The sequence below is a fragment of the Xenopus tropicalis genome, chromosome 6 (assembly GCF_000004195.4).
Source record: "Xenopus tropicalis strain Nigerian chromosome 6, UCB_Xtro_10.0, whole genome shotgun sequence".
NCBI lineage: Eukaryota > Metazoa > Chordata > Amphibia > Anura > Pipidae > Xenopus > Xenopus tropicalis.
This window is the reverse complement of record NC_030682.2, coordinates 1,095,631-1,106,269: the sequence shown is the minus strand read 5'-3', so window position 1 is coordinate 1,106,269 and position 10,639 is coordinate 1,095,631. Positions and strand designations below refer to the sequence as shown.

General features: G+C 60.6%; 2 protein-coding genes across 4 annotated transcripts in view; both read left to right on the top strand.

Moving 5' to 3' along the window:
• Positions 1–2,299: 2,299 nt before the first annotated feature.
• tmub1 (transmembrane and ubiquitin like domain containing 1) lies at positions 2,300–2,816 on the top strand (the record flags this gene model as incomplete). Its single annotated transcript, XM_031903644.1, is given in 1 exon segment — positions 2,300–2,816. A coding segment is annotated over 1 exon segment (333 nt), but the record flags the coding sequence as incomplete, so codon positions are not given.
• The window catches only part of MGC64513 (hypothetical protein), a 28,626-nt gene continuing 20,551 nt past the window's right edge, over positions 2,565–10,639 (top strand). Inside the window, exons 1-2 of one of the 3 annotated variants that reach the window (XM_031903253.1) lie at positions 2,565–2,628; positions 10,187–10,297. In XM_031903253.1, coding sequence (XP_031759113.1) covers positions 10,234–10,297 — 64 coding nt within the window. In that variant the 5' untranslated portion in view covers positions 2,565–2,628; positions 10,187–10,233. 3 annotated transcript variants of the gene reach the window in all.

The window sequence follows — 10,639 nt, the reverse complement described above, 5'->3', positions numbered from 1 at the left end:
CCTTCGCACTGCCCTACAGAGATCCCCCCGATCCCTCCCCAACTGCCCTACAGAGATCCCCCCGATCCCTCCCACTGCCCTACAGAGACCCCCCGATACTCCCACTGCCTAACAGAGAACCCCCGATACCTCCCACTGCCCTACAGAGATCCTCCGAACCCTCCCACTGCCCTACAGAGAACCCCCCGATCCCTCCCACTGCCCTACAGAGACCCCCCGATCCCTCTCACTGCCCTACAGAGACCCCCGATCCCTCTCACTGCCCTACAGAGACCCCCCGATCCCTCCCACTGCCCTACAGAACCCCCCGATCCCTCCACTGCCCTACAGAGACCCCCCGATCCCTCCCACTGCCCTACAGAACCCCCGATCCTCCCACTGCCCTACAGAGATCCCCCGATCCCTCCCACTGCCCTACAGAGACCCCCCGATCCCTCCCACTGCCCTACAGAGATCCCCCCGATCCCTCCACTGCCCTACAGAGATCCCCGATCCCTCCCACTGCCCTACAGAGATCCCCCGATCCCTCCACTGCCCTACAGAGATCCCCCCATCCCTCCCACTGCCCTACAGAGATCCCCCGATCCCTCCCACTGCCCTACAGAGATCCCCCCCGATCCCCCCCACTGCCCTACAGAGATCCCCCCGATCCCTCCCACTGCCCTACAGAGATCCCCCGATCCCTCCCACTGCCCTACAGAGATCCCCCGATCCCTCCCACTGCCCTACAGAGATCCCCCGGATCCCTCCCACTGCCCTACAGAGATCCCCCGATCCCTCCCACTGCCCTACAGAATCCCCCCGATCCCTCCCACTGCCCTACAGAGATCCCCCCGATCCCTCCCACTGCCCTACAGAGATCCCCCGATCCCTCCCACTGCCCTACAGAGATCCCCCGATCCCTCCCACTGCCCTACAGAGATGCCCCATCCCTCCCACTGCCCTAAACAGAATCCCCCCGATCCCTCCCACTGCCCTACAGAGATCCCCCCCGATCCCTCCCACTGCCCTACAGAGATCCCCCCGATATCCCTCCCACTGCCCTACAGAGATCCTCCGATCCCTCCCACTGCCCTACAGAGATCCCCCCGATCCTCCCAACTGCCCTACAGAGATCCCCCGATCCCTCCCACTGCCCTACAGAGATCCCCCCGATCCCTCCCACTGCCCTACAGAGATCCCCCCCGATCCCTCCCACTGCCCTACAGAGATCCCCCCCCGTCCCTCCCACTGCCCTACAGAGATCCCCCCGATCCCTCCCACTGCCCTACAGAGATCCCCCCGATCCCTCCCACTGCCCTACAGAGACCTTTGATCCTTCGCACTCCCTACAGAGATCCCCGCCGATCCCTCCCACTGCCCTACAGAGACCCCCCGATCCCTCTCACTGCTCTACAGAGATCCCCGATCCCTCTCACTGCCCTACAGAGATCCCCCCGATCCCTCCACTGCCCTACAGAGACCCCCGATCCCTCCCACTGCCCTACAGAGATCTCCGATCCCTCCCACTGCCCTACAGAGATCCCCCCGATCCCTCCCACTGCCCTACAGAGATCCCCCCGATCCCTCCCACTGCCCTACAGAGATCCCCCGATCCCTCCCACTGCCCTACAGAGATCCTCCGATCCCTCCCACTGCCCTACAGAGATCCCCCGATCCCTCCCACTGCCCTACAGAGATCCCCCCGATCCCTCCCACTGCCCTACAGAGATCCCCCGATCCCTCCCACTGCCCTACAGAGATTTCCCTCGATCCCTCCCACTGCCCTACAGAGATCCCCCGATCCCTCCCACTGCCCTACAGAGATCCCTCCGATCCCTCCACTGCCCTACAGAGATCCCCCGATCCCTCCCACTGCCCTACAGAGATCCCCCCGATCCCTCCCACTGCCCTACAGAGATCCCCGATCCCTCCCACTGCCCTACAGAGATCCCCACGATCCCTCCCACTGCCCTACAGAGATCCCCCGATCCCTCCCACTGCCCTACAGAGATCCGCCCGATCCCTCCCACTGCCCTACAGAGATCCCCCCGATCCTACCCACTGCCCTACAGAGACCCCTGATCCTTCGCACTGCCCTACAGAGATCCCCCCATCCCTCCCACTTCCCTACAGAGATTCCCCCGAACCCTCCCACTGCCCTACAGAGACCCCCGATCCCACTCACTGCCCTACAGAGATCCCCCCCGATCCCTCCCACTGCCCTACAGAGACCCCTGATCCCCCGCCTGTCTCACAGGGATATTCTGCCCCTATGTATTTGCCCTTACGGGGGTATCTCTCTCGCCGTAGGACGCATTTCCCGGGGCAGGAGCTGCACGTTCGCCTGATATTTCAGGGGCGACTACTCCGTGACGACTCCCAGACGGTGTCGGCGCTGCAGCTGAGAGACGGGTCGGTCCTGCACTGCCATATCTCCCAGCATGCATCTGTGCCGGGGGCTGGGGGGGAGCACACCCATGTGCCCCTGAATGTGGGCAGCCTGTTAGTGCCCCTGCTGCTGCTCATCCTCCTGTTGCTATGGTACTGCCAGTTCCAGTACCCGGCCCTATTTACTGGCACGGCCACGGCTTGCCTGGGGGGATTCACCCTGCTGGTCAGCGCCGTCGCCTTCTCCTCCTACCACAGGTAATGCCCGGGGTGCCGCCATGTACAGACTGTGCCCCACCCAGTGCCAGGCTCTGGGGGGAGCAGAAGGCCCATGTGACTCATCGTGGCACCTCCCACGCGGGTATCTGCCCAGCGGGGGGAACCTTTTCTACCCCTTCCCTTTCTGTGGCTTCTTATTTCTGTGCTGAATAAAACCATTAAATGTGTGTTTGTGTGGCGTGGGGGGGGGGCGTCTTATCCGTGCCATAGGTGGGGAGTTAGGGGGGGAACTGGAGGGAAATGGGGGTGAGGGGAGGAGGGGGAGACTGGAGGGCAATGGGGTTGGGGAGGATAAGGAGACTGGAGGGCAGTGGGGTGGGGGGAGGATAAGGAGACTGGAGGGCAGTGGGGTGGGGGAGGATAAGGAGACTGGAGGGCAGTGGGGGTGGGGGGAGGATAAGGAGACTGGAGGGAGTGGGGGTGGGGGGGAGGATAAGGAGACTGGAGGGGGGTGGGGGTGGGAGGGGAGATAAAGGAGACTGGGGGTGAATGGGGGAAGCATAAGGAGACTGGGGGTGATTGGGGGAAGGGTAAGGAGACTGGGGTGAATGGGGGAAGGATAAGGAGACTGGGGGTGATTGGGGGGAGGATAGGGAGACTGGAGTTAATGGTGGTGGGGGGAGGATAGGGAGACTGGAGGGGAATGCGGGTTGGGGGAGGAAGGAGACTGGAGAGGAATGCGGGTTTGGGGAGGATAAGGAGACTGGAGGAGAATGCGGGTTGGGGGAGGATAAGGAGACTGGAGGGGAATGCGGGTTGGGGGGAGGATAGGGAGACTGGAGGTTAATGGTGGTGGGGGGGAGGATAGGGAGACTGGAGGGGAATGCGGGTTGGGGGGATAAGGAGACTGGAGGGGAATGCGGGTTGGGGGGAGGATAAGGAGACTGGAGGGGAATGCGGGTTGGGGGGATGGGGAGACTGGAGGGGAATGGGGGTTGGGGGAGGATAAGGAGACTGGAGGGGAATGCGGGTTGGGGAGGGATAAGGAGACTGGAGGAATGCGGGTTGGGGGGAGGATAAGGAGACTGGAGGGAATGCGGGTGGGGAGGATAAGGAGACTGGAGGGAAATGGGGGTTGGGGGAGGATGGGGGGAGGATGGGGAGATGGAGGGGAAATCGGGTTGGGGAGATAGGAGACTGGAGGGAATGCGGTTGGGGGAGGATAAGGAGACTGGAGGGGAATGCGGGTTGGGGGGAGGATAAGGAGACTGGAGGGAATGGGGGTTGGGGGAGGATGGGAGAGGATGGGGAGACTGGAGGGGAATGGGGGTTGAGGGAGGATGGGGAGACTGGAGGGAATGCGGGTTGGGGAGGATGGGAGACTGGAGGGGAATGCGGGTTGGGGGGAGGATAAGGAGACTGGAGGGGAATGGGGGAGGGAGGCTGGGGGGGATAAGGAGACTGGGGGTGAATGGGGAGACTGGAGGGGAATGGGGAGGAGCTGGGGGATAAGAGAGCTTGGGGTGAATGGGTTGAGGGGGGATGGAGACTGGAGGGGAATGGTGGGGGAGGATGGGAGACTGGAGGAATGGGGTGGAGCATGGGGAACTGGGAGTGAAGTGGGGTTGGGGAATGGAGACTGGAGGGGAGTGGGTGGGGGGAGGATTGGGGGACGAGGGAGTGGGGGTGGGGGGAGATGGGGAGACTGGAGGGATGGGGTGGCGGGGGAGGATGGGGCGGAGACTGGAGGGGAGTGGGGGGAGGATGGGAGACTGGAGGGGAGTGGGGAGATGCGAGACTGGAGGGGGTGGTGGGGGAGGATAAGGGAGACTGGAGGGAGTGGGGGAGAGATGGGGAGACTGGGGAGAGCGGGGGTGGGGGGAGATGGGGGAGACCTGGAGGGAGCGGGGGTGGGAGGATGGGGAGACTGGAGGGGAGCGGGGGGGTGAGGATGGGAACTGGAGGATGGGGTGGGGAGGATGGGGAGACTGGAGGAATGGGGTGGGGGAGGATGGGAGACTGGAGGGAATGGGGTTGGGGGAGCGATTGGGGAGACTGAGGGAATGGCAGGGGTTGGGAGGATGGGAGAAATGGAGGGTGGGGGGGATGGGCGGAGACTGGAGGGAAGGGGTTTGGGGGAGGATGGGAGAATTGGAGGTTGGGGAGATGGGGAGACTGGAGGGGAATGGTTTGAGGGGAGGGATGGGGGAGACTGGAGGGGAATGGGAGGTTGAGGAGGATGGGAGACTGGAGGGAATGGGGTGGGGGGGGATGGGCGAGACTGGAGGAATGTAGATGGGGAGGACGAGGAATGGGTGGGGGGAGTGATGGAGACTGGAGGGAATGGGGTGGGGGAGGTGCGGAGGATGGGAGATGGAGGGAATGGGGGTGGGGGAGGATGGGAGGACTGGAGCGAGAATGGGGGTGGGGGAGGATGGGGAGACTGGAGGGGAATGGGGGTGGGGGAGGATGGGGAGATGGAGGGGAAGGGGTTGGGGGGAGGATGGGAGACTGGAGGGGAATGGGGTTGGGGAGGATTGGGGAGACTGGAGGGGAAATTGGGGTTGAAGGGAGAGATGGGAGACTGGAGAGGAATGGTGGGGGGTAAGGATGGGGAGAACTGGAGGGGAATGGGGTGGGGGGAGGATGGGAACGGAGAGGGAATGGTGGGGGAGGATGGGGACTGGAGGATGGAGGTGGGGAGGATGGGAGACTGGAGGGGAATGGGGTGGGGGAGGATGGGAGACTGCGAGGAATGGGGTTGAGGGGAGGATGGGGGGTGAGGGGAGGATGGTTAGGGAGGATGGTGAGATGGGGAGACTGGAGGGGAATGCGGGTTGGGGAGAGATGGGAGACTGGAGGGAATGGGGGTGGGGGTGAGGATGGGGAGACTGGAGGGTTGGGGAGATGGGGAGACTGGAGAATGGGGTTGAGGAGGATGGGGATGGAGGGAATGGGGTTGAGGGAGATGGGAGACTGGAGGGGAAGGGAGGTGGGGGGAGGATTGGGGAGATGAGGGGTTGGGGAGGAGGGGGACTGGAGGGAATGGGGGGTGAGGGGAGGATGGTGAGACTGGAGGGGAATGGGGGTTGAGGAGGATGGGGAGACTGGAGGGGAATGGGGTGGGGGGAGGATGGGGAGACTGGAGGGGAATGGGTGGGGGGAGGATTGGGAGACTGGAGGGGAATGGGGAGGGAGGTGGGGGAGGATGCGGAGACTGAGAGGGGAATGGGGGTGGGAGGGGAGGCTTGGGCGAGACTGGAGGGAATGGGGGTGGGGGGAGGATGGGGAAGACTGGAGGGAATGGGGTGGGGGGGAGATGGGGAACTGGAGGGAATGGGGGCTGGGGAGGATGGGGAGACTGGAGGGGAATGGGGTTGGGGGAGGATGGGAGACTGGAGGGGAATGCGGGTTGGGGAGGTGGGGACTGGAGGGGAATGGGGGTTGGGGGGAGGATGGGGAGGACTGGAGGGGAATGCGGGTTGGGGGATGCATGGGGAGACTGGAAGTGGGGAATGCGGGTTGGGGAGATGGGGAGACTGGAGGATGGGGGTGGGGGGAGGATGGGGAGACTGGAGGGAAGGGCGTGGGGGGAGGATGGGAGACTGGAGGCGGAATGGGTTGGGGGGAGGATGGGAGACTGGAGGGGAATGGGGGGGGGGAGGATGGCGAGACTGGAGGCGGATGGGCGTGGGGGAGGATGGGGAGGATGGAGGGAATGGGGTGGGGGGAGGAATGGGGAGACTGGAGGGAATGGGGTTGGGGATTGGGTTTGATGGGGGTTGGGGAGGATGGGAGACTGAGGGGAATGGGTGGGGGCGGAGGATGGGGACTGAGGGGAATGGGTGGGGGAGGATGGGAGACTGGAGGGGAATGGGGTGGGGGAGGATGGGGAGACTGGGGGGGAATGGGGGTAAGGATAAGGAGACTGGGGTGATGGGTAAGGATAGGAGACTGGGGGTGATGGGGAAGGATGAAGGAGCTGGGGTGATTGGGGGGAAGGATAAGCGAGGACTGGGGTGAATGGGGGGAAGGTATAAGGAGACTGGGTGGAATGGGGTTGAGGCGGAGGATGGGAGACTGGAGGGAATGGGGGTTGAGGGAGGATGGGGACTGGAGGGGAGTGGGGTTGAGGGGAGGATGGGGGACTGGAGGGGAATGAAGGTTGAGGGGAGGATGGGAGACTGGAGGGGCATTGGGTTGAGAGGATAAGGAGATGGTGAATGGGAAGGATAGGGGAGACTGGGGTTGTTGGGGGGAGGATAAGGAGACTGGGGGTTGAATGGGGGGAAGGATAAGGAGGACTGGGTGAATGGGGAAGGATAGGGAGACTGGGGTGATTGGGGGAGGATTAAGGAGATGGGGTGAATGGGGGAAAGGTAAGGAGACTGGGTGTGAATGGGAAGGATAGGGAGACTGGGTGAATTGGGGGAGGATAGGGAGAACTGGGGTGATTGGGGGCAGATAGGAGACTGGGGGTGATTGGGAGGATAAGGAGACTGGGTGTGGATTGGGGGAAGGATAGAGGAGACTGGGGGTGAGTTGGGGGGAGGATAAGAGACTGGGGGTGAATGGTGGGAAGGATAAGGGACTGCGCGGTGAATCTGGGAAGGATAGGAGATGGGCGTGAATGGAGGGAAGGATAAGTGAGGACTGGGGGTGAATTGGGGAGGATAGGAGACTGGGGGAATGGGGGAAGTATAAGGAACTGGGGTAATGAGGGAAGGAAGAGACTGGGTGGTGAATGGGGAGGATAAGGAGACGGGGTGATTGGGCGAGGATAAGGAACTGGGTGATTGGAGGATGGAGACTGGGGGCTAATGGGAAGGATAGGAGGACTGGGGAGTGATTTGGGGAGATAAGGAGACTGGGGTGATTGGGATTGGGGGAGAGAGAAGTGGTGGAATAAAGGGAGGGGAGTAGGAAGAGGTGAGTAGCTGAGGGTGGGCGCATTAGGACAAAATGTAGATGGGGGGGAGTAATGATTAGGGGGGTCACATACTCAGTTCCCATCTGCTCCTTTATCAGTATTGCCCTTTATCACCCCCCATAAAGTGAACTCCCTTATTCACTGCCAAACAGAACCACCCTGGGCCCATATGCCTGCCCCACCCCTACTGGGCTTTATATGTACAGAGACCCCCCCACCCTTATACACAGCACTCTACTCACCCCCAGAGGAACAGGTCTGTCGGCTTCATTCCTACTCTCTCCATCCTGTATAGTCTGTCTGTCCCTGCGTTAGTCTACAGGGGCCGTCTCTCCATCTTCCACACATCTATCCCATCCTGGGCTGTCTTCATCTTCCACTCTCTCTATCTCCTTGGCGTCTCTCTATCTCCTCACGTCTATCTCCATCCTGGGCTGTCTCTCCATCATTCCCACTCTCTCTATCCAGTCCTGGGCTTGTCTCTCATTATCACATCTCTAATCAAGTCGTGGGCTGTCTCTCCTTTCGCCCACTCTCTAGTCACATCATGGGCTGTGTTCTTCTTCCCTACTCTAATAGTAATTCGCAGGGTGTCTCTTCCCTCTTCCACTCTCTCTTATCCAATCCAGGGCTGTCATCCTTTCCCCACTCTCTCTATCCAATCCTGGGCTGTGTCTCCCTCTTCCCCTCTCATCTATCTAATGCAGGGGCTGTCTCTCCCCTTCCCACTCTTCGTATCAATCCAGGGCTGTTCTTCCTCTTCCCACTCTCTGTCTATCTAATCCATGGCTGTTCTTGCCTAACTTACATCCAGGGCTTCTGTCTCCCTTTCCACTCTCTAACCAATGCAGGGCTGTCTCTCCTCTTCCAACTCATATTCCCATCCAGGGTGTCTCTCCTCTTCCAACTCTATTCCATCCAGGGTGTCTTCCTCTTCCCCCACTCTCTCTATCTGAATCCATGGCTGTCCTTGCCTAGACTCTAATCCCATCGCAGGGCTGTCTCTCGCCTTTCCCCACTCTTCTGTACAATTGCAGGGGTTTCTCCCAACTCTTTTCCCCAACTCTAATCCCAGTCCAGGCTGTCTCTCCCTCTTCCCAACCTGTCCATCCAGAAGGCTGTCCTCTCCTCTTCTCTCACTCTGTCTAAATAGATCATGGGCTGTCTCTCCCTCTTCTCAAACTCTATATAGATCCAGGGCTGTCTCTGCCTCTTCTCAACTCTATAGTATTCCAGGGTGTCTCTCCCCTACCCCACTCTTCTATCTAATCCAGTGACTGTCTCACCTCTTCCTTGCTCTCTTTCTATCCTCCAGGCGTGTTCTCTCATTCTCTATTCCATCACCAGAGTGTTCTCTCCCTCTTCTCACTCTCTTATTCGCCATCAGGGGCTTTCTCTCACCTACATTCACTCTCTCTATCCCATGCCTTGGCTGTCTTTCCCTCTACCCCCACTCCTCTATTCATCCAGGGCTGTGTTCTCCAGTCTTCCCCACTCTACTCTATCCCATCAGGGGCTGTCTCTCTCTTCCCCACTTTCTATCCATCCAGGCTGTCTCTCCTCTTCCCGCTGCTCTCTATCCATAGTGCTCCCTGCGCTCCTATCCCATCCAGGGCTGTCTTCCTCTTCCCGCCTCTCTATCCCATCCAAGGGCTGTCTCTCCTCTTTCCCCGCTCTCTCATATCCTCCAGGGCTGTCTCTCCCCTTGCGCTCTCCATCCGGCTTGTCTTCATCCATCTGGCCTCCAGTCTCAGTGTCTCCCCTCTCGGCCCTCTCTATCCGTCAGCTGTTCTCTTCCGCTCTCTCTTTCCCATCCAGGCTGTCTCTCCCTCTTCCTCGCTCTCTCTATCCCATCCGGGGCTGTCTCTCCCTCTTCCTCGCTCTCTCTATCCCATCCGGGGCTGTCTCTCCCTCTTCCTCGCTCTCTCTATCCCATCCAGGGCTGTCTCTCCCTCTACCCCACTCTCTCTATCTAATCCAGGACTGTCTCACCCTCTTCCTTGCTCTCTCTATCCCATCCAGGGCTGTCTCTCCATCTCTATCCCACCCAGAGCTGTCTCTCCCTCTTCCTCACTCTCTCTATCCCATCCAGGGCTTTCTCTCCCTCTTCCCCACTCTCTCTATCCCATCCAGGGCTGTCTCTCCCTCTTCCCCACTCTCTCTATCCCATCCAGGGCTGTCTCTCCCTCTTCCCCGCTCTCTCTATCCCATCCAGGGCTGTCTCTCCCTCTTCCCCACTCTCTCTATCCCATCCAGGGCTGTCTCTCCCTCTTCCCCGCTCTCTCTATCCCATCCAGGGCTGTCTCTCCCTCTTCCCCGCTCTCCCTATCCCATCCAGGGCTGTCTCTCCCTCTTCCCCGCTCTCTCTATCCCATCCAGGGCTGTCTCTCCCTCTTCCCCGCTCTCTCCCTATCCCATCCAGGGCTGTCTCTCCCTCTCCGCCGCTCTCTCTATCCCATCCAGGGCTGTCTCTCCCTCTTCCCCGCTCTCTCTATCCCATCCAGGGCTGTCTCTCCCTCTTCCTCGCTCTCTCTATCCCATCCGGGGCTGTCTCTCCGTCTTCCTCGCTCTCTCTATCCCATCCAGGGCTGTCTCTCCCTCACTCTCTCCCTATCCCATCCAGAGCTGTCTCTTGCTCTGTCCCATAGAGGTCTCTTATGCACCCAGAACTGTGAGTGTGACCGCCCCGCTCTCTCGTGCCCAATCAGGAGACGATGGCTTCTTGGCTTCCACTGCTGCTGCTTCTCGGTGCTCTGGCCGTTAGTAACGTGCTGGAAGGTGAGTCCTCACTCACACTCACGTGAGCCCCTGTGGGGGTGGGGTGTCTATGGAATGGTTAGTGGAGGGGGTAAATCCATCCCTTACAGGTTGGGAGACACAGGCAAATATGCCCCACATATTGCCCCTTCCAAGTTGATGGAGTCCCCTTTCCCCTAGTTGTTTCTGTTGCCCCATTGCCCCCCCCCCCTCCTGTGTGTGGCACTTACCTGCCCCGGTGTCTCTTTGTGGCCCTGTTTATTGGGGGGCACTAGGGGCCGGGGGGCAGAGGCTTCTCACTGAGGTTTTTCTCTCTGTAGCTGCCCAGGTCTGGGCCAGTTGCCCCATTGCCCCCCCTCCTGT